This window comes from Bombina bombina, chromosome 3, assembly GCF_027579735.1.
Source record: "Bombina bombina isolate aBomBom1 chromosome 3, aBomBom1.pri, whole genome shotgun sequence".
Classification (NCBI taxonomy): Eukaryota; Metazoa; Chordata; class Amphibia; order Anura; family Bombinatoridae; genus Bombina; species Bombina bombina.
In genome coordinates this window covers 312,480,753-312,504,157 of record NC_069501.1, presented here as the reverse complement: position 1 = coordinate 312,504,157, position 23,405 = coordinate 312,480,753, and the positions used below count along the sequence as shown (strand labels likewise).

Sequence of the window (23,405 nt, the reverse complement as noted above, 5' to 3'; positions counted from 1 at the left end):
ATAAAAAACGTTACTGCGCCTTTAAGAAAAACAAATTGACAAAAATTTTAAATAAAAGTGAAAAAAGGCAGTTACACTAACGAAATTTTTAGTGTATGTAACAAGTTAGCAGAGCATTGCACCCACTTGCAAATGGATGATTAACCCCTTAATACCAAAAACGGAATAATAAATGACAAAAACGTTTTTAAAATCTGTCACAACAACTGCCACAGGTCTACTGTGGTTGTTACCCTCTTCAAACACGACTTTTGAAGCTGAGTGTCTCTGTCTGTAATTTTAGCTGCACAGAAAAGGGCTAAAATAGACCCCTCCCACTCATAGTACAACAGTGGAAAGCCTCAGGAAACTGTTTCTAGGCAAAAATCAAGCCAGCCATGTGGAAAAAACTAGGCCCCAATAAGTTTTATCACCAAACATATAAAAACGAATAACATGCCAGCAAACGTTTTATATTACACTTTTATAAGAGTATGTATCTCTGTTAATAAGCCTGATACCAGTCGCTATCACTGCATTTAAGGCTTAATTTACATTAATCCGGTATCAGCAGCATTTTCTAGCAAATTCCATCCCTAGAAAAATGTTAACTGCACATACCTTATTGCAGGAAAACCTGCACGCCATTCCCCCTCTGAAGTTACCTCACTCCTCAGAATATGTGAGAACGGCAGTGGATCTTAGTTAATTCTGCTAAGATCATAGAAATCGCAGGCAGATTCTTCTTCTAAATACTGCCTGAGATAAAATAGTACGCTCCGGTACCATTTAAAAATAAACTTTTGATTGAAGAAAGTAACTAACTATAAAACACCACTCTCCTCTTACTACCTCCATCTTTGTTGAGAGTTGCAAGAGAATGACTGGATATGGCATTGAGGGGAGGAGCTATATAGCAGCTCTGCTGTGGGTGATCCTCTTGCAACTTCCTGTTGGGAAGGAGAATATCCCACAAGTAATGGATGATCCGTGGACTGGATACACTTAACAAGAGAAACCTGCGTTTACTGATTGGGGATATGTTATTTATTTTTGAGACAAACAGTATTCATTTTTGGGACGAACAGTGTTTAACTTATGTAAGAATTGGAGTCAATAAGTAAAAACTATATCACTGACCAATAAAGGTGGGTTTCCTTTGTAACGCTATTCACCCAATCATAAGAAAATTTAGAGCACACACCTTGTGAAATAGCCAATGGGGAGAATTATTTGTCGCACACCCCCAACATCAACCAATCATCGAGGTGAGATAGGATGCTTCCAACATCCAATAAGAATGAGAAACAACTGAAAAATCAGACATTATAAAAGTTTATCAACTAATTTTTATATGATTAAATAACAATAACTATAAAGATAGTACAGAGTACTATAGCTGAAATGGAGTAACAATACAAACGTTGACGAAAATTGCTGTATGAAAACCCGGGGAGTTTTAGACAACTACTTCCGGTATTACAAGAAGGTTACATACAACAGGGTATTTAAGACCCCAGTGTGAAAAATAAAACCAGTCTTGAGAAAGGTCAATTTACGACCGAAACGCGTTGGCTGGTAAGTTAATTTTCGATATTAGGAACTTATATTTAGCAACCTACACTATTGTTCTTTTTTTCGGCAGAAGGACCGAATCCGTATACAAGAAAGAACATTTTACACTTTAAGAAAAACTACCACACAAACAAAGTGAATAGGATAAGCAACACACTCCACTGACTTTGGGATCGTTGATTTACATGGGAACAAAGGTTTTTTATGAATCTTGTGTAAAACTATTTTGAAAAATCTGTTTTGGATAACATACATTGTGTATTGACACTGAGGAGCTGCACAGAAGATAAAGCGTTAAAGGGTTTAACTGTTTCTTTCATCTCGTTAATCACAGACTCTCACCTTTAATTTATCTGTTTTCTATTTTTTATTTTAACGATTTCACATTTGATTTTTACTTTTTCATTTACACTTGGATTTTTAAGTTTTTACGTTGTTGCTTTTTTGCATCTAAATCCACTGTTAATTTAAAAAGTTGAATCTGACACTCATCGTTGTTTGCACATTGCAACCTTATTTACCTCTATATTTTAACACTTTGGAATTTAACACGGAATTTGCATTATTGATTTTTATTCACATTGTTATTATTACACAGTATCCACGTTAAACCGTTGGCATATCATCTACATTGCGTGTCATATTTTTGTAGTAAGAAATATACACAATTAAACCCTAATTATTCCAGGTCTCTATTTAGACATCTTAGATTTTAAAGTTGAACCGTGTAAAATAGCATTGAACCCAATTCAATTTATATTGTAGAAGCCTATTTTAAGGTTAACGGTCAGCAAAGCCCTGACTTTAAAATAGGGACATTTACCATTATCTATTAAAACCGGAGTACACAACTCCACACCATATTATAGCCTATAAAGACTTGTGGTAAGAATACACAACATATTTTGAGGTTGTATGTAGTGGCCTAGAGCGAAGTATTAGCTCAAAGCTTACTTAGGCATTAGCTCCTGACCTAGGAGACATTGTTGGACCAACCTTTGGTAAAATCTGTATTACCGAGGTCAACGATTAGTTTTTAATATGTATTAAATTGTTAACATGGATCCATGAGGGACTAACTCTTTTTACATTATAGATTTTAATATTTTGTATATCTTGTGCATTGTTATCTGACATTGTATACATTATTTTTATTATTATTTTAACAATACTGTTAATGTACTATACCAAGTTTTAACGAACCAAATGTTCATATTGTAATAAATATAAAGGAAGTCAATTTAAAGTTTACTAAGACCCTGCCTTCATTTGTTGGCGCTCTGATATACCTTTTTTTTTAAGTTATTTCCTCTTTGACCACTAGGGGTCAAATATCTGAGCTAAGGGTCAGTTTCAGCAGGCACTTGGTGAATTTATCTATTATAAAACGTGTGAAGAGACGACCAAGTTGCAGCCTTGCAAATCTGTTCAACAGAAGCATCGTTTTTAAATGCCCATGAGGAAGCCACAGCTCTAGTAGAATGAGCCGTAATTCTTTCAGGAGGCTGCTGTCCAGCAGTCTCATATGCCAGACGGATGATACTCTTCAGCCAAAAAGAAAGATGTAGCCGTAGCTTTCTGACCCCTACGCTTTCCAGAAAACACAATGAATAATGAAGATGATTGACGGAATTCCTTATTTGCCTGCAAGTAAAACTTCAGGGCACGGACCACATCCAAGTTATGCAACATACACTCCTTCTTAGAAGGATTAGGACATAATGAAGGAACAACAATTTCCTGATTAATATTCTTATTTGAAACAACCTTAGGAAGGAACCCAGGTTTGGTACGTAAAACCACCTTATCAGAATGGAAGATAAGATAAGGCGAGTCACATTGTAACGCTGAAAGCTCAGAAACTCTATGAGCAGAAGAAATAGCAACCAAAAACAAAACTTTCCAAGATAGCAACTTAATATCTATGGAATGCATGGGTTCAAACGGAACCCCTTGAAGAATGCATGGGTTCAAACGGAACCCCTTGAACATTAAGAACTAAATTCAAACTCCAGGGTGGATCAATTGGTCTAAACACAGGCTTGATTCTGGTCAGAGCCTGACAAAAAGACTGAACGTCTGAAACATCTGCAAAACGTTTGTGTAGTAAAATTGACAAAGCAGAGATTTGACCCTTTAAGGAACTTGCTGATAACCCTTTCTCCAATCCTTCTTGGAGAAAAGACAGAATCCTGGGAATCCTAACTCTACTCCACGAGTAACCTTTGGATTCGCACCAATGAAGATATATACGCCATATCTTATGGTAAATCTTTCTAGTAACAGGCTTATGTGCCTGAATCAAAGTATCAATGACCGAATAAGAGAACCCCCGCTTAGATAAAATCAAGCGTTCAATCTCCAAGCAGTCAGCTGCAGAGAAACTAGATTCGGATGATGGAAGGGTCCCTGAATGAGAAGGTCCTGCCTCAATGGAAGCTTCCACGGCGGCAGAGAGGATGATATGTCCACTAGATCGGCATACCAAGTCCTGTGAGGCCACGCAGGCGCAATTAGAATTTCTGAAGCCCTGCATCCGTGCAATCACCCGGGGAAGGAGAGCAAACGGTGGAAACACATAAGCTAGGTTGAACGCCCAAGGCACTGCCAAGTCATCTATCAGTTCGGCCTGAAGATCCCTCGACCTGGATCCGTATCTTGGAAGCTTGGCATTTTGACGAGATGCCATAAGATTCAATTCAGGTCTGCCCCATCTGAGGATCAGAGTGGCAAAGACTTCCGGATAGAGTTCCCACTCCCCCGGATGAAACATCTGTCTGCTTAAAAAGTCCACTTCCCAGTTGTCCACTCCTGGGATGTAGATTGCTGACATATAACAAGAGTGAGCTTCCGCCCACCAAATAATCTTTGATACTTCTGTCATCGCTAAGGAACTCCTTGTTCCTCCCTGATGATTGATGTAAGCCACAGTCGTGATGTTGTCCGACTGAAATCGGATGAATTTGGCCGAAGCCAACTGAGGCCAAGCCTGAAGCGCATTGAATATTGCTCTCAACTGCAGAATATTGATGGGAAGTAGAGACTTCGACCGAGTCCACACACCCTGAGCCTTCAGGGAATTCCAGACTGCACCCCATCCTATTAGGCTGGCGTCCGCTGTCACTATCACCCATGAGGGTCTGCGGAAGCACGTCCCTTGGGACAGATGCTCCTGCGACAACCACCAAAGAAGAGAGTACCTTGCCTCCTGATCCAGATCTATTTGAGGACACAAGTTAGCATAATCTCCATTCCATTGTCTGAGCATGCTCAGTTCTAGAGGTCTGAGATGAAAACGAGCAAACAGAATGATGTCCATTACAGCCACCATCAATCCAATTGCCTCCATGCACTGAGCCACTGACGGCCGAGGATTGGACTGAAGGGATCGGTATGTATTCAGAATCTTTAACTTTGACATCCGTCAAAAAGATTTTCATGGATAGAGTCTTGATTAGAGTTCCCAGAAAAGGAACCCTTGTCTGCGGAATTAGTGTACTCTTTTCTAAATTCACCTTCTACCCGTGAGTCCTTAGAAACGATAGAACAATGTCAGCATGAGAGTTTGTCAGCTGATAGGACGACACATGGATCAGAATATCGTCCAGATAAGGCGCCACTGCAATGCCCCGCGGCCTGAGAACCGCCAGCAGAGACCCTAGAACCTTTGTGAAAATTCTGGGTGCCGTGGCCAGCCCGAAAGGAAGGGCCACAAACTGAAAATGTTTGTCCAGAAAGGCAAACCTCAGGAACTTGTGATGATCTCTGTGGATAGGAATATGAAGATATGCATCCTTTAAGTCCACGGTAGTCATATATTGACCCTCAATAGAAGAATTGTCTGAATAGTCTCCATCTTGAAGGATGTAACTGAGAAACTTGTTTAGACTCTTGAGATCTAAAATGGGTTGGAATGTTCCCTCTTTTTTGGGAACAACAAAAAGATTTGAGTAAAAACCCTGCCCCTGTATTGGAACGGGACAAATTACTCCCATGGAGGAGAGGTCTTTTACACAACGTAAGAACGCCTCTCTTTTTATCTGGTCTACAGACAATCCTGAAAGAAGAAACCTTCCTCTTGGGAAGGAATTTTGTAACTCAAACTGAGCCCCTTGAGACATGATTTCTAGTGTCCAGGGATCCAGAACGTCTTTTATCCAAGCCTGGACAAAGAGAGAAAGTCTGCCCCCTACTAGATACGGTCCCTGATTGGGGGCCGCCCCTTCATGCTGTCTTGGTAGCAGCAGCAGGCTTCTTGGGTTGTTTACCCTTGTTCCAAGCCTGGTTGGGTCTCCAGGTGGGCTTGGCTTGTGAATTGCTTAGATGTTTTGTCTTGAGGGAGGAGATGACCCTTACCTCCCGTAATGTCAGAAATTATTTCAAGTCAGGCCCGAATAGGGTCTTTCCCTTGAATGGAATAGCCAAAAGATTGGATTTAGAGGACACATCCGCAGACCAAGATTTTAACCATAAGGCTCTTCGTGCTAAGATGGAGAATCCCGAACTCTTAGCCGCCAGTTTGGTGATCTGAAAGGAAGCATCTGTAATAAAAGAATTAGCCAGCTTAAGGGCCTTAATTCTATCCTGTATTTCTTCTAAAGAAGTCTCAGTCCTAAGAGACTCTTCTAGAGTGTGAAACCAAAAAGCAGCTGCAGTCGTGACTGTTACAATGCAGGCTGCTGGTTGCAATAAAAACCCTTGAAGAACAGAGTTTTTTTTAGAAGACCCTCCAACTTCTTATCCATGGGGTCTTTGAAAGCACAACTGTCCTTGATAGGGATAGTTGTACGCTTCGCCAGGGTAGAGATAATTCCCTCCACCTTAGGGACGGTCTGCCAAGAATCCCGAACGGTGTCAGCTATAGGGTACATTTTCTTAAAAATAGGGGAAGGGGAGAACGGGATACCCAGTCTTTCCCATTCCCTTGCAATAATTTCCGAAATTCTCTTAGGAACCGGAAAAACATTGTAATAAGAAGCGAGCTCTAAGTATCTGTCCATCTTACTCAATTTCTCTGGTGGGACCACAATAGAGTCACAGTCGTCCAGAGTCACCAAAACCTCTCGTAGCAAAAGGCGGAGGTGTTCAAGCTTAAACCTGAAGGACATGACGTCCGAATCTGTCGGGGGCAATGACCTTCCTGAGTCAGACAGTTCCCCCTCAGACAGGGCCTTCCTACCCCCAATTCAAAGCCCTGGGAGGGTACATCGGAGATAGCCATCAAAGCATCAGAAGTCGCAGGGATCACATGAGCCTTTGTCCTGCTGTTTGCCTTGAAAAGCTGGCAACTTAGATAAAACTTCTGAAAGAATGGATGACATAACTGCAGCCATATCCTGCAGAGTGAATGAAGTGGACGCAGTTGAAGAACACGCCTGAGCGGGCGTTAAAGGTTGTGACGCTTGGAGAGAAAGTTGCGGCATACCCTGAGTCTCATCAGGCTGAGAAACATCCTTAGATATACTTGCATTAAAGAAAATTTGTTCTTTAAACTGTAAAGCCCTCAGTACATGAGGGACAAAAAGGAATAGGGGTTCCACTTTGGCATCTAAACCCATAGAACATGTACTTTCCTGAAGGTCAGCCATGACAAAAACCAGCAATAGCAATATTGGTCGTTTCAACTGTGATTAAAAATAAAAAGCAAACACTTTTAGAAAATTTGCTGAAAAACGAGTGTACTGTCTCTTTATAAATTAAAGCCGTATAGGTTTTTACTGTTCCGCAATAAACATGCAATAACAGGGAAGCACCATAAGACTTTTAGAAGATTTTCCTGTATCTGTACAATCTAATTATGTATAACGCCTTAAGGACTAAATTAAACACTTGCACCTCGTCACAGCTCTGCTGCGGCGCCTACCTGTCCCCACGAGTCACTGAATAGACCTCCGTGAACGGCGCTCCTAAGAACGCTTGTGAGAATTGCAAACACAAGCTGACTTAGGCCACACTGGAGCCCAGAGACATGCTGCCAAAAGTCAGGATCTGGATAGCAACTGCGCGTCTAAGTGCGCAAAGCCCAGCCCATCGTGGGCGGAATGAAGTCCCCGGCAACAGTAAGTACCGCATGGGAAATAAAAATGTCAGAATCAATGCAATATGTTAGAAAGAGTACCGTGCCAATGTGCCCCCTCAAAACAAAAACACACTCCCCTGTCCAACCATTAGTTTAGTCAAAGTTAAGGTTAGGACACTTGGGTAAAAACTGCTACAATCTCCCAGCGTCAAGCCCACAATCTAAACAAATCCACCTGGTTAATCCTTTATAAGGGCACTGATAGCATCTGCTGAACTTCACCTAATAAAAAGGGGATACCCATGCACACAATTTTACCCTGTCAAACTGATTACCCCTTCCCGGTATAGGGAAAAAGTCCCAGTCTGTTCTGAGATACTTCAGTCTCCCCAGAAGCAAATGACTGTACATACCTTAATGTTGAACGCAGTATGAAGCTGTCCCACACAATGAAGATGTTTTTTCCCTCACCTCCAGCAGATCTGTGGGGACAAACAGGGTCTTAGATAATATATGCTAAGACCATCAGCAGGGCAGCAAACAATATGGGAGTCGCAGAAAGAACGAAAATCTCCCCAGTTCATTGCTGAAAAGCCTGTAGCTCTAGCCCTGAGAAAAATAGCACACACTGGTACCATTTAAAATTAATAAATTCTTGATTGAAGAATCTAAACTAAAACCTCACTTTACCTCTTCCTATCACTAATACAGGAAAGAGAATGACTGGGGTGGGAGGGAAGGGAGGAGCTATATATACAGCTCTGCTGTGGTGCTCTTTGCCTCATCCTGCTGACCAGGAGGCGATATCCCATAAGGATGAAATCCGTGGACTCGTCGTATCTTGTAAAAAAAAAAACTTAATTTTGACTAGACTTTCCTGTTAAGTCCACCAGAACAGCAGCAATGGACATTTTCTTGAAATCAATTTACAAAATTAAATCATTAGCCATCTTAATGCAGTTGCTAATAGCCTCAGAAGATTGATCAGAAACCATGTGATAAAGAAAAACACGCAAGAAGGACCCCTGCAGAGGCCAAACAGGTGATCGCTACTGCAGGTCTAAGCTAAAGAGCTGATTTGGAAAATAATTTCCTAAGCAGGGACTCAGATTTGCTGTCCATTGGATCCTAAATGACGAACTATCCTTCATAGGAATTGTAGTGTGTCTAGCTCCATAAACCTTAGGGACTACTTCCCAAGCTGTCAAATTATTTTCTGAAAGTCGATACATTCTTTTGAACCTATTAGAAAGTGCAAAAGGAATGCCTGGCTTATTCAATTATTTGGCTATATATGATGTAACCAAGTCTAGTGCTTAAAAAAGCCTTAGCCACCTTGGGGAGAGCTTTAAAGACCTAATTCAACTTATTTACAGGCTAGGAATAATCACGATTCGGTTCAGATAGATCTATGGTATTCAAATCCTCCTGAAGCAGGAAAAGGATATGTTCTACTTTAAATCTGAACGTGAAATCATTTCACTCTCAGAGCCCTCAGAAAGACTCTGCAGATTCAGAGCTTTGTAAGCTAGGTGGTAGCCAAGACTGGGGTACAGGTTATTGAATAACATAGGTGGTGTGAGGTAAATGCAGATTTTTACTTACACTTACTTGGTTTGGAAATGGCCGCTAGAAGCTCTGTCATAGACTTTTGATGATCTGTTTTAAACTCTGGAGAAAAATCAGTGGAAACCCATTGAGCATAAATAGGCATGGACACTAAATGTCTGCAGGTGGCATACTGACAGGATTATGGGTTGCGTACTGGAGTATGTTCCTGGGCTACAGTATGTTCCCTAGTGGTCTCTTCCAATTGGTCAGTCATATTAGATGAAGGTAAAGACATGACTCCAAAAGGATAAACAAAACTGAGGGTAGATGGAATAAAGATATATTCTAGAAAACAAATAGCAAGAATATTCACCTAAAACACAACAAACAGCCTCTTATATGTACACCTCTGTATCGAAATGCAAGTCAGAAAAACCCAAATGTTTCACCCTCAGTAAAATTTCACCCACCCACCTCCTTAGCAGCTCCTATTTCTTTCATGTAATTAGCAAGAGTCCATGAGCTAGTGACGTATGGGATATACATTCCTACCAGGAGGGGCAAAGTTTCCCAAACCTTAAAATGCCTATAAATACACCCCTCACCACACCCACAATTCAGTTTTACAAACTTTGCCTCTCATGGAGGTGGTGAAGTAAGTTTGTGCTAGATTCTACGTTGATATGCGCTTCGCAGCAGGCTGGAGCCCGGTTTTCCTCTCAGAGTGCAGTGAATGTCAGAGGGATGTGAAGAGAGTATTGCCTATTTGAATTCAATGGTCTCCTTCTACGGGATCTATTTCTTAGGTTCTCTGTTATCGGTCGTAGAGATTCATCTCTTACCTCCCTTTTCAGATCGACGATATACTCTTATATACCATTACCTCTACTGATTCTCGTTTCAGTACTGGTTTGGCTATCTACTATATGTAGATGAGTGTCTTAGGGTAAGTAAGTCTTATTTTATTATGACACTCTAAGCTATGGTTGGGCACTTTCTATGTAAAGTTCTAAATATATGTCTTTAAACTTATATTTGCCATGATTCAGGATAATCAGTATTCCTTTAAAATTCAGACTGTCAGTTTCATTATTTGGGATAATGCATTTTAATTCAATTTATTTTTCTTGACCTTGAAAATTTTCAATTGAACATTTTTCCCTGTGTGCTGTTAGGCTCACGGGGGCAGAAAATGTTTCTTTTTATTGCGTCATTCTTGGCGCAGACTTTTTTGGCGCAAAAAATTAGTCATTTCCGGCGCCGTAGTTGACGCCGGAAGTTGTATTCTGTTAATACGTCATTTTTGATGCATGTGTATTCAGACATTTTTTTGCGCCAAAAAATGTGGGCTTCGGTTCTGGCGTCAGAGGATGTGGAGTCATACTTGCCGCCAAATATATGGGCGTTGTATTTAGTGCCAATAATGTGGGCGTCATATTTGGCGCCAAAAAATGTGGGCGTATTTTTTGTTTCACTTTTTTTCCTCACATTATTTAAACCTCACTTTTTTATTGCTTCTGGTTTCTAGAAGCTTATTATTTTGCATTCTTTTCCCATTCCTGAAACTGTCATTTAAGGAATTTGATAATTTTGCTTTAAATATTGTTTTTTTCTATTACATATTGCAAGATTTCACTGTTCCTGTTTCAAAACAATCTAAGAGGATTCCTGTTGACTGATTTCAGTCCTACCAAAGCTAAGTTCATTTATTTTAAATGTTATGAATGTTTATCTTTAGCTATGGTTTGTAATAAGTTATCATGATAAACTTTTACATGCAGAATCCATTAGTATTTATGCATTATATATTGCCATTCTTTTTACATCTTATGTACAAGAAATATTTAGATTTATAAGAAATATTTTTCTGATTCTATTTTAAAGGCTTTGTCTGACATCGTGCCATCTAATAAAATTTTTAGGTCTTTTTCAAACTTCTTTTTTAATTATTGACGTTTCAAATGACCAACAACATACTGATTTATCCTTCTCTGATGATGTTTTTTCTCATTCAGAATTTTCTTCATCAGATATTGACACTAACAAATCTACTTTTTTTTTTTTTTTTTTATTAAAGTACATTTGTTCTTTGTTGAAAAGGTGTTGATTATTTTGGATATTAAGGTAACTAGTTCTTTTTCAAGACTAGCTAACACTATTTCTGCTTATTTATTCTTCTGTGTTTTCAGAGGTTTTTTCCCAATTCCTTATACTAGGGAATAGAATAGGCTAAGAATTTTCTTTTATTCCTTCTTCAAAGGTTTTAAACTATATTCTTTGCCGGCAGTTAAATTCAATTTGGAGGGTTCTCCAATTTATTGGGGCTCTCTCTACTCCTACTAATTATGCTATTGTTTCTATAGCAAAATAGTATTTATTTTCCTTTAGATGGTTGTATCTTATTTATGGAAAATTATTTAGTTTCAGGTACTTTTCTTGGACCTGTGATTTATTTGGATGTTGCAATTGCTTCATTTTTTTCTGTTTACTTTAAGATCAAGTATCAGATTATGATTTTAGCATTGTTAAAGGGACAAAATTTACTAGACTAGGTGCTGTTGCATTTATCTTGTTGTTTTGCATTTATTGATTATGCAAGTCCACTGTATTGACTGGTCCTTTAACTGGACTATCATGCTAATAATTTAATTTGTGTTTTCATTTTATTGAATATTTTCGCAAATGAGGTTTAATCTATGTCTTTAGCTGTTTTAGCTAGAAGAATTTTGTGATTTCTAAAAATCCATATTTCTTTTGTTCTAAGATAATCAATTATTTGTTTTATAATTGGATTCAATTCTTAACGGTTACTCTGGGCTTCAAGATTGAGTTCTAAGACTAAAACTTTAAGCTTATACTAGTTTGGTTGTTCTTATTAAGAAACGAATTCCTGAATTCTTTCCCAAGTAACATGTTTTTAATTGGAAATTTTTCAGTTTGAAATCAGCTCCCTAAATTGCGATGTACGTGCCGTATTCCAGCTTGGCTGGCAAGGGGCAGGTTAAAACTTTTTTGAAATTTATTTGGTTCTATTCGGTCCAAATTTCTTTGATTTTATTCCAGTAAGGCTAACACTTTCTTTAAGTGTGTTTCGGTCCTATATATTTTGGGTACTGTTGAAGCATGGCTGATCACCCGTGGGGTTCAAGCGCTGCTCAGTCCTGGAATCTTCTGGGGTATTTCTTCCAGTTCCATTTTTAGGAACTGGGTTTTGGAGTTTTATTCAAACTATTCTGCCTTTTTTGGTCAGTGATAGCATTATTTGTTTTCATTAGATACAATAAATGCATATTTTCATTTTTCTCATATGATTCACTTTGTTCTTCCAGGACATAGTTAGAGGATCTTTTTTCAAAAGCTCTTGATTCCTCACACAAGGGTCACCTTTTTTAGGTTTCCAAATAGTTTGTGTCACTGTATTTGTCTCTATCAGACAAGGGACGATTTTATTGTGTTCCGTCTGTCGATACCTTTAGTCTCTATTTCCTTCAGTTGCTATATATGCATAGAAGTTTTAGGTCTTATGGCCACAGCATTGGATTCAATTCCCTTTGCTCATTTTCAATAGAAATAACCTTTCCAGTCTTTTATGCTGAATTATGGTGCAGGGATTCTAGGATTTCGCATTTTAAATCTTCAAATCCTAATATTTATCTCTCTTGATTTGGTGGTTAAGATCACCATCATTTAGTTCTACAGGTCTCTTCGTTTCTTTCAACCTGGACCATGATCTCTACAGATGTGAGTCTTTTTGGTTGGGAGGCTGTCTGAGGATCTCTGTCAGCACAAGGGGTTTGGAAATCTCAGGAGGCGAGATTACCATTTGATATTTTAGAACTCTGTGCTTTCTCAGAGTTTTTCAGTTAGTTTCTTTTTGAAGAAGAGACGTTTATTGTTTTTCAGACAATATCACAACTATGGTGTATGTCAATCATCAGGGTAGGACTATCAGTCCTTAGGCTGTGACAGAAGTGTCTCGGATATTAGCTTGGGCTAAATCCAGCTCCTATCTAAATTCTGTGGGTTTTTTCCCAGGTATAGATATTTGGGAAGCGGATTATCTCTGTTAATCAAGCTTTATTTCTGGGAGAATGGTCTCTCTTACCCAGATATGTTTTTCAATTTTTCAGATGTGAGCATTTCTAGAAATAGATCTGTTGGCATCTCATCTGAATAAAGAACTTTCCAGGGGCCTATTCAGGTCTGGGGATCTTCAGGTGGAAGTAGTGTATGCATTGACATTTCTTTGGAATTATCTTTTTGCCTATTTCTTTCCGCCTCTAGTTCTTCTTCCAAAGTGATTTCCAAAATTCTTATGGAGTATTTGTTTGTTATGCTGGTGGCTCCATCATGGCCTCTCAGGTTTTGGTATGCGGATCTCATTCGGATGGCCAGTTGCCAACCTTGGACACTTCCGTTTAAACCAGACCTTCTTTCTCAAGGCCCATTTTTTCCATCAGGATCTCAAATCATTAAATTTGAAGGGATGGAGATTGAACGCTTGGTTTTTAGTCATAGAGGTTTTTCTGACTCATTGATTAATACTATGTTTCAGGCTCGTAAATCTGTCTCTAGAAAGATTTATTATTGAGTCTGGAAGACCTACTTTTCTTGGTATTCTTTTAAAATTCATAGAATTTTATTATTTTTTCAGGTTGGTTTGGATAAGGTTTTGTCTTCAGTTCTTTGTTAGGACAAATCTCTACTCTTTCTGTTCTTTTTTCACAGAAAGATTGCTAATCATCCTGATATTCATTGTTTTGTACAGGCTTTGGTCCGTATCAAGCCTGTCATTAATTCAATCTCTCCTCTTTGGAGTCTCAATTTGGTGCTGAGGGCTTTACAGGCTCCTCGGTTTGAAACTATGCATTTTCTGAACATTAAATTACTTCCTTGAAAAAAGTATTGTTCCTTTTGGTTATTTATTCTGCTAGAAGAGTTTTTGAGTTATCTGCTCTTTTTTGTGAATATCCTTTTCTGATTTTTCATCAGGATAAGGCAGTGTTACTTCCTGATATTCATCATTTTGTTCAGGTTTTGATTCGTATCAAACCTGTCATTAAGCCAATTTCTCCTCCTTGGAGTCTTAATTGGGTTCTGAAGGGTTTTCAGGCTCTTCTATTTGAGCATATGCTTGCTCTGGACATTAATTACTTTCATGGAAAGTATTGTTCTTTTTGGACATCTCTTCAGCTAGAACAGTTTTTGAATTATCTGTTCATTCTTGTGAATCTCTTTTTTCTGATTTTTTTCATCAGGATAAGGTGGTTTTTGCTGTCCTCATTTCAATTCTTACCTAAAGTTGTAAATTCTAACAAACATTAGGGAGGAATTATTGTTTTCCTAAGACTTCTTTGGTGAGATTCTTACTTTCTTTGGATATGGTAAGAGTTTTTTAAATTCTATGTTGAAGCTATTCAGATTTCAGATAGACTTCTAGTCTATTTTTTTATCTTTTCTGGTTTTAGGAAGGTCAAAAAGCTTCTGCCATTTATTTGGCATCTTGCTTAAACTTTTGATTCATCATGCTTATTTGGAGTCGGGTGGATTCCCACCTCGGAGGATTATGGCTCATTCTACTAGGTAAGTTTCTACTTCCTGGGCTTTTTAAGAATGAAGCTTCTGTTAATCAGATTTGCAAAGCAATGACTTGGTCTTCTTTGCATACTTTTACTATGTTCTACCATTTTGATGTTTTCTCTTCTTTAGAAGCAGTTTTGGTAGAATGGTACTTCAGGCAGCTGTCTCAGTTTGATTCTTCTGCTTATAATTTCAGTTTTTTTCATTATAAAAATTGAAACTTTTTTGATTTGGGTAGTGGATTAATTTTTCAGCGGAATTGGCTGTCTTTATTTTATCCCTCCCTCTCTAGTGACTCTTGCGTGGAAGTTCCACATCTTGGGTATTTATTATCCCATACGTCACTAGCTCATGGACTCTTGCTAATTACATTAAAGAAAACATAATTTATGTAAGAACTTACCTGATAAATTCATTTATTTCGTATTAGCAAGAGTCCATGAGGCCCACCCTTTTTTGTGGTGGTTACGATTTTTTTTGTATAAAGCACAATTATTCCAATTCCTTATTTTTTTGATGCTTTCGCTCCTTTCTTATCACCCCACTTCTTGGCTATTCGTTAAACTGAATTGTGGGTGTGGTGAGGGGTGTATTTATAGGCATTTTAAGGTTTGGGAAACTTTGCCCCTCCTGGTAGGAATGTATATCCCATATGTCACTAGCTCATGGACTCTTGCTAATATGAAAGAAATAAATTTATCAGGTAAGTTCTTACATAAATTATGTTTTTTTTTTTAAAAAAAAACAAGGCTATCCCTTTTTCCAAATGATATTACACTAAATATTTCAAAGGTTTTTAAAAGGACAGTTTAATAAAATTTTCTCCCGTTTAATTTGTTCCCAATGATCCACTTTACCTGCTGGAGTGTATTAAATTGTTTACAAGTATTTCCTTTACCTTTATATTGGCATTTGAAATAGTTGATTTAGCCTGATGTATCCCCACCTATTCTGAAAGCTTGTAGCCTTAGGTCAAAGCTATAGATAAGCAGAAGAAATTACACTCCCAGTGGGGTATAGAAGAGATAACGTAATAAAATGTAAATTTTCCATTGTTCTCTCCAAGTATTGGTCTTTAGTTTACGGACAGATAAAACAATAAAGAAACATTTTTTTGTACACAAAGTGATAAAGTAATGAAATCTGATTATACCTAAAAGCTCAACACATTTTATTAGGTTGTGGCTTCAAAACACAAAATCAGTAAATTAATATTCACAAATAAACAAAAAGCAGATTCTCATACATTTTATACTCTGCAGTTGGTAAAAAGTAATTGGAAACACATTAAGGGAAAAACAATTTTACAGTATACAGTCCCTTTAAATACTAATAGGTCAGAGTCCATAGAATCACCTGTAGTTTAGTAGTAGTTTAATGCTTCAAAACTATTAACTTTAAATTGAAATATTAGAACATTATTATTAATTAGTTTCACTGCACTATTGTTCAGTCTAAGTCGTAAATGCCTAGTTATGCTTTTATTAGAATAGTTTAAAATGTGACCATTTTGCTTCCTTAATCAATTGCATCAAGCTTAATGTCAGGATCCATAAGCTCTGCAAACTGCACGGCGGGGATGCCGCTGGAGTCTCACTTGCTGAGCACTGCCTGGGATTGAACCGGGGTCTGTGCCACTGGAGGTTGTTTACTTGCAGGGATTTGTGGAAGATTATTATCAGTATATGTTTCTCAGCTCCACCCTCTCTGGATAGTAGCCAATCAGGTAAGTGCTCTCTGACTACATATTGAGCAACCTATGCCTTCACTCTTTGCTTTGGCATTGAAGTTTTTCCTGTTACTACTTCCTGCTGGTGACATTGCCTAAGTTTGGATACTTACTGGCTGCCTTTGAACCTTGGGACTCTCCTGACCTTGTCTCTACATTTGGCACAGTTAGTACTACTGCTTTGACTTTTCTTGTTGCAGTTTCCAAGCTCCAGTTCTTTATTGCCTGATGTGCCTATTTGTTGATCCTGTCTCCAGCACTGCCTTTGTTGCTGCTTGTAGCTTGAATTCAACACATTGTATTTCTTTTGCTTTGCCTAGGAGAAGCATTTCCTTTGTTTAGCCCAGAAGTGTGTACTACAGTCCTTGACCCTGAAGTAGGACTTTCAGCACTTGTCTATCTGAACTTGCACATCACAGAAGTAAATTGTATAAACCAGTATAGCTGATGTTTAATTCTTGCTTGTATCAGTAAAAACTAATTCAGGACATTACTTGCTATTTGCCTGTGTAGCTCTATCCTAATAAACAGGACTGCTGTATATATTTGAGTCTTCAGTCTATTGTTTTGCAATCTTCTGAGCTTCCTGATAACCCTGCTATTGGGCTCTGTCTATCCTGATAAAGAGGACAGAATCATGACACTTACATTTCTAAACTGATCATAGAAACATATGTCAAAATATGCTTCCACATACATTGAATCTTATATAATAATAATAATAATAATAATAAAAAAAAAAAGAAAAAAAAAAAAAAAAGGATTACCTGACAAATGATGTATGATATTGTATCCCCAGCCTTCACCTTTCTCCCACCTTGAGAATTTAACCATATGGCAACATGGACATGTGGCAGACTTTTCTTGTCAGGATAGTCCTGAGGATCTTTTGTCAATGCCTTAAAAATTAGAAACAAAAAAACATTTAAAAAAGTAGTTTGGTTAGTAGAGTAATGATCTGAAGGGAAAGGAGAAAATGGACACTAAGTAAAAGGACATATTTGCCAAAACTATTTTTTGCAAGTGTAGTTTTAGGCAAAAATGTCTTAGATCGCTTCTATTCTGCACAGGTGCATGTGAAGCATATGTACACATGCTTCGTACAACCATATTGAAATGTTGCATCTGGTTAGAGAGTTCATACCTTGCCTTGGGCGAGTGATACATTTTACTAAGCATTTTTGATATACAAGTTTATTGCAAAAATGCTTAAATTAAAAACTGAAAAGCAAATTATCCTAATAGCTAGAAAATGTATTCTGGACGAAAAGAACAGTTCCCTCTTTCTCAATTTAAGCATGTATTCAGAACGCAAATGTTAATTGAACAACTTGATGTGAGAATAGATGTGCAAAATAGATTAGCTCTTTATCTACAAAAATGGTGTAGATTTATAATGACATTTGAGATACAAAGATGACTGTTAACCCCATTTCGTCATTCTGTAATATTGCTTGAAGCTTCTCTCAGAGGTGAGTGGGCACATCTGTTTGACAGAATTTATGTAACTGTTTTTGTATGTGGGGTTTTAAGATTACTATAGAGGCATGATTCTACCCCCCACTCCCACCCATTGGGTCCTACCATCCAAGGTCCATGCCTATCTTTTTAGTAGTAAGTTGGCTATAAAAAAACATAATTTATGCTTACCTGATAAATTTATTTCTCTTGTAGTGTATTCAGTCCACGGGTCATCATTACTTATGGAATATATTCCCTTCCCAACAGGAAGTTGCAAGAGGATCACCCAAGCAGAGTTGCTATATAGCTCCTCCCCTCACATGTCATATTCAGTCATTCGACCGAAACTAGACGAGAAAGGAGAAACTATAGGGTGCAGTGGTGACTGGAGTATTAATTAAAATTTAGAACTGCCTTAAAAAGACAGGGCGGGCCGTGGACTGAATACACTACAAGAGAAATAAATTTATCAGGTAAGCATAAATTATGTTTTCTCTTGTTAAGTGTATTCAGTCCACGGGTCATCATTACTTATGGGATACCAATACCAAAGCTAAAGTACACGGATGATGGGAGGGACAAGGCAGGAACTTAAACGGAAGGAACCACTGCCTGTAGAACCTTTCTCCCAAAAACAGCCTCCGAAGAAGCAAAAGTGTCAAATTTTTAAAATTTTGAAAAGGTGTGAAGCGAAGACCAAGTCGCCGCCTTGCAAATCTGTTCAACAGAGGCCTTATTCTTAAAGGCCCAGGTGGAAGCCACAGCTCTAGTGGAATGAGCTGTAATTCTTTCAGGGGGCTGCTGTCCAGCAGTCTCATAGGCTAAACGTATTACGCTACGAAGCCAAAAGGAGAGAGAGGTTGCCGAAGCTTTTTGACCTCTCCTCTGTCCAGAGTAAAAAACAAACAGGGAAGAAGTTTGACGAAAATCTTTAGTTGCCTGTAAATAGAATTTCAGGGCACGGACTACGTCCAGATTATGCAAAAGTCGTTCCTTCTTTGAAGAAGGATTAGGACATAATGAAGGAACAACAATCTCTTGATTGATATTCCTGTTAGAAACTACCTTAGGTAAAAACCCAGGTTTAGTACGTAGAACTACCTTGTCTGAATGGAAAAATCAGGTAAGGAGAATCACAATGTAAGGCAGATAACTCCGAGACTCTTCGAGCCGAGGAAATAGCCATCAAAAACAGAACTTTCCAAGATAAAAGTTTAATATCAATGGAATGAAGGGGTTCAAACGGAACTCCTTGAAGAACTTTAAGAACCAAGTTTAAGCTCCACGGGGGAGCAACAGTTTTAAACACAGGCTTAATCCTAGCCAAAGCCTGACAAAAAGCCTGGACGTCTGGAACTTCTGCCAGACGCTTGTGCAAAAGAATAGACAGAGCAGAGATCTGTCCCTTTAATGAACTAGCTGATAAGCCCTTTTATAAACCCTCTTGGAGAAAGGACAATATCCTAGGAATCCTAACCTTACTCCATGAGTAACTCTTGGATTCGCACCAATACAGGTATTTACGCCATATCTTATGGTAGATTTTCCTGGTAACAGGCTTTCGTGCCTGTATTAAGGTATCAATAACTGACTTGGAGAAGCCACGCTTTGATAGGATCAAGCGTTCAATCTCCATGCAGTCAGTCTCAGAGAAATTAGATTTGGATGATTGAAAGGACCTTGGATTAGAAGGTCTTGCCTCAGAGGTAGAGTTCATGGTGGACAGGACGACATGTCCACTAGGTCTGCATACCAGGTCCTGCGTGGCCACGCAGGCGCTATCAGAATCACTGATGCTCTCTCCTGTTTGATCTTGGCAATCAGTCGAGGGAGCAGAGGAAACGGTGGAAACACATAAGCCAGGTTGAAGAACCAAGGAGCTGCTAGAGCATCTATCAGCGTCGCTCCCGGGTCCCTGGACCTGGATTCGTAACGAGGAAGCTTGGCGTTCTGGCGAGACGCCATGAGATCCAGTTCTGGTTTGCCCCAACGATGGACCAGTTGAGCAAACACCTCCGGATGGAGTTCCCACTCCCCCGGATGAAAAGTCTGACGACTTAGAAAATCCGCCTCCCAGTTCTCCACGCCTGGGATGTGGATCGCTGACAGGTGGCAAGAGTGAGACTCTGCCCAGCAAATTATCTTTGAGACTTCTAACATCGCTAGGGAACTCCTGGTTCCCCCTTGATGGTTGATGTAAACCACAGTCGTGATGTTGTCCGACTGAAATCTGATGAACCTCAGTGTTGCTAACTGAGGCCAAGCTAGAAGAGCATTGAATATTGCTCTTAACTCCAGAATATTTATTGGGAGGAGTTTCTCCTCCTGAGTCTATGATCCCTGGGCCTTCAGGGAGTTCCAGACTGCGCCCCAGCCTAGAAGACGAAAGGTCATACCCTTGGACAGATGGACCCGAGATAACCACCAGAGAAGAGAATCTCTGGTCTCTTGATCCAGATTTAGTAGGGGGGATAAATCTGAGTAAACCCCATTCCACTGGCCTAACATGCACAATTGCAGCGGTCTGAGATGCAGGCGCGCAAATGGCACTATGTCCATTGCCGCTACCATTAAGCCGATTACTTCCATGCACTGAGCTACTGACGGGCGTGGAATGGAATGAAGGACACGGCAAGCATTTAGTAGTTTTGATAACCTGGTCTCCGTCAGGTAAATTTTCATTTCTACAGAATCTATCAGAGTCCCTAGGAAGGAGACTCTTGTGAGAGGTGACAGAGAACTCTTTTCCACGTTCACCTTCCACCCATGCAACCTCAGAAAAGCCAGAACTATCTCTGTATGAGATTTGGCAATTTGAAAGCTTGACGCCTGTATCAGGATGTCGTCTAGATACGGAGCTACCGCTATACCTCGTGGTCTTAGAACTGCCAGAAGTGAGCCCAGAACCTTTGTAAAGATTCTCGGGGCCGTGGCCAACCCGAAGGGGAGAGCTACAAATTGGTAATGCCTGTCTAGAAAGGCAAATCTTAGGAACAGATAATGATCTTTGTGAATCGGTATGTGAAGGTAGGCATCCTTTAAGTCCACTGTGGTCATGTATTGACCTTCTTGGATCATGGGTAGGATGGTCCGAATAGTTTCCATTTTGAATGATGGAACTCTTAGGAATTTGTTTAAGATCTTTAGGTCCAAAATTGGTCTGAAGGTACCCTCTTTCTTGGGAACCACAAACAGATTTGAATAAAATCCCTGTCCTTGTTCCGTCCGCGGAACTGGGTGGATCACCCCCATTACTAGGAGGTCTTGTACGCAGCGTAGGAATGCCTCTTTATCTGGTTTTCTGATAACCTTGAAAGATGAAATCTCCCTTGAGGAGGAGAAGCCTTGAAGTCCAGAAGATATCCCTGAGATATGATCTCCAACGCCCAGGGATCCTGGACATCTCTTGCCCACGCCTGGGCGAAGAGAGAAAGTCTGCCCCCACTAGATCCGTTTCCGGATAGGGGGCCAACCCTTTCATGCTGTCTTAGAGGCATTAGCAGGTTTTCTGGCCTGCTTGCCCTTGTTCCAGGACTGGTTAGTTTTCCAGGCCTGTCTGTAACGAGCAACGGTTCCTTCCTGTTTTGGGGCGGAGGAAGTTGACGTTGCTCCTGCCTTGAAATTTCGAAAAGCACAAAAATTAGACTGTTTGGCCTTTGATTTGGCCTTGTCCTGAGGTAGAGTATGACCCTTACCTCCAGTAATGTCAGCAAAAATTTCTTTCAAGCCGGGCCCGAATAAGGTTTGCCCCTTGAAAGGAATATTAAGCAATTTAGATTTAGAAGTCACATCAGCTGACCAGGATTTAAGCCATAACGCTCTGCGTGCCTGGATGGCAAATCCGGAGTTCTTAGCCGTTAGTTTAGTTAAGTGTACAATGGCATCAGAAACAAATGTGTTAGCTAGCTTAAGTGCTTTAAGCTTGTCCATAATTTCATCCAATGGAGCTGAGTGAATGGCCTCTTCCAGAGACTCAAACCAGAATGCCGCAGCAGCAGTGACAGGCGCAATGCATGCAAGGGGCTGTAAGATAAAACCTTGTTGAACAAAAATTTTCTTAAGGTAACCTTCCAATTTTTTATCCATTAGATCCGAAAAAGCACAACTATCCTCCACCGGGATAGTGGTACGCTTAGCTAAAGTAGAAACTGCTCCCTCCACCTTAGGGACCGTCTGCCATAAGTCCCGTGTAGTGGCGTCTATTGGAAACATTTTTCTAAATATAGGAGGAGGGGAAAAAGGCACACCAGGTCTATCCCACTCCTTGCTAATAATTTCTGTAAGCCTTTTAGGTATAGGAAAAACATCAGTACACACCGGTACTGCATAGTATCTGTCCAGTCTACATAACTTCTCTGGAATAGCAACTGTGTTACAGTCATTCAGAGCCGCTAAAACCTCCCCTAGCAATACACGGAGGTTCTCAAGCTTAAATTTAAAATTCGAAATTTCTGAATCCGGTTTCCCTGGATCAGATCCGTCACCTACAGAGTGAAGCTCTCCGTCCTCATGTTCTGCAAACTGTGACGCAGTATCGGACATGGCTCTTGTAGCACCAGCGCGCTCTATTCTTACCCCAGAGCAATCTCGCTTGCCTCTGAAATCTGGCAATTTAGATAATACTTCTGTCAGGGTATTATTCATAATAGCAGCCATGTCTTGTAAAGTGATTTGTATGGACGCCCCTGATGCGTTAGGCGCCACAATATCACGCGCTTCCTGAGCGGGAGGCGAAGGTACTGACACGTGAGGAGAGTTAGTCGGCAAAACTTCCCCCTCGTTGTCTGGTGATAATTCCTTTATAGATAAAGACTGACCTTTATTATTTAAAGTGAAATCAATACATTTAGTACACATGTTTCTGTGGGGCTCCACACTGGCCTTTAAACATAGTGAACAGAGAGACTCATCTGTGTCAGACATGTTTAAACAGGCTAGCAATAAAACTAGCAGACTTGGAAAACACTGTAAATAATTTTACAAGCAATAAAGAAAAACGCTACTGTGCCTTTAAGAAGCACCAAAAACTGTCACCGTTGAAATAATGAACCAAATCAGTTATAGCAACAAAATGTTCACAGTAAATGTATTAAGTTAGGAGAGCATTGCACCCACTTGCAAATTGATGAATAACCCCTTAATACCCAAAACGGTTTTCTATAAGCAGTATACAAAAAAACGTTTTTTAATACAGTCCAAACACCACTGTCACAGGTCTGCTGTGACTGATTACCTCCCTCAAAATGACTTTTGAAGTCCCTTAAGCTCTCTGGAGACGACCTGGTTCATGCAGGAAGAAGCAGGAAGATTAAGCCTAAATTTTTACTGCGTCAAAAAAGCGCTAAAATAGGCCCCTCCTACTCAATATTACAACATAGGGAGTTTCAGTTAACTGTTTCTATGCAGAAAAAAAACGGTCAGCCATGTGGAATTTTTTTTTGCCCCAATAAGTTTTTATCACCAAAGTACCTCACAAAAGATTAAACATGCCAGTAAAATCGTTTTAAACCT

At 39.5% G+C, this 23,405-nt stretch overlaps 1 protein-coding gene across 1 annotated transcript in view; it reads right to left on the bottom strand.

Moving 5' to 3' along the window:
- The window catches only part of POLA1 (DNA polymerase alpha 1, catalytic subunit), a 1,417,985-nt gene that overhangs the window by 681,756 nt on the left and 712,824 nt on the right, over nt 1–23,405 (bottom strand). The window contains exon 30 of the mRNA XM_053705268.1: nt 17,201–17,332. Coding sequence (XP_053561243.1) covers nt 17,201–17,332 — 132 coding nt within the window. The remainder of the gene's footprint in view (nt 1–17,200; nt 17,333–23,405) is intronic.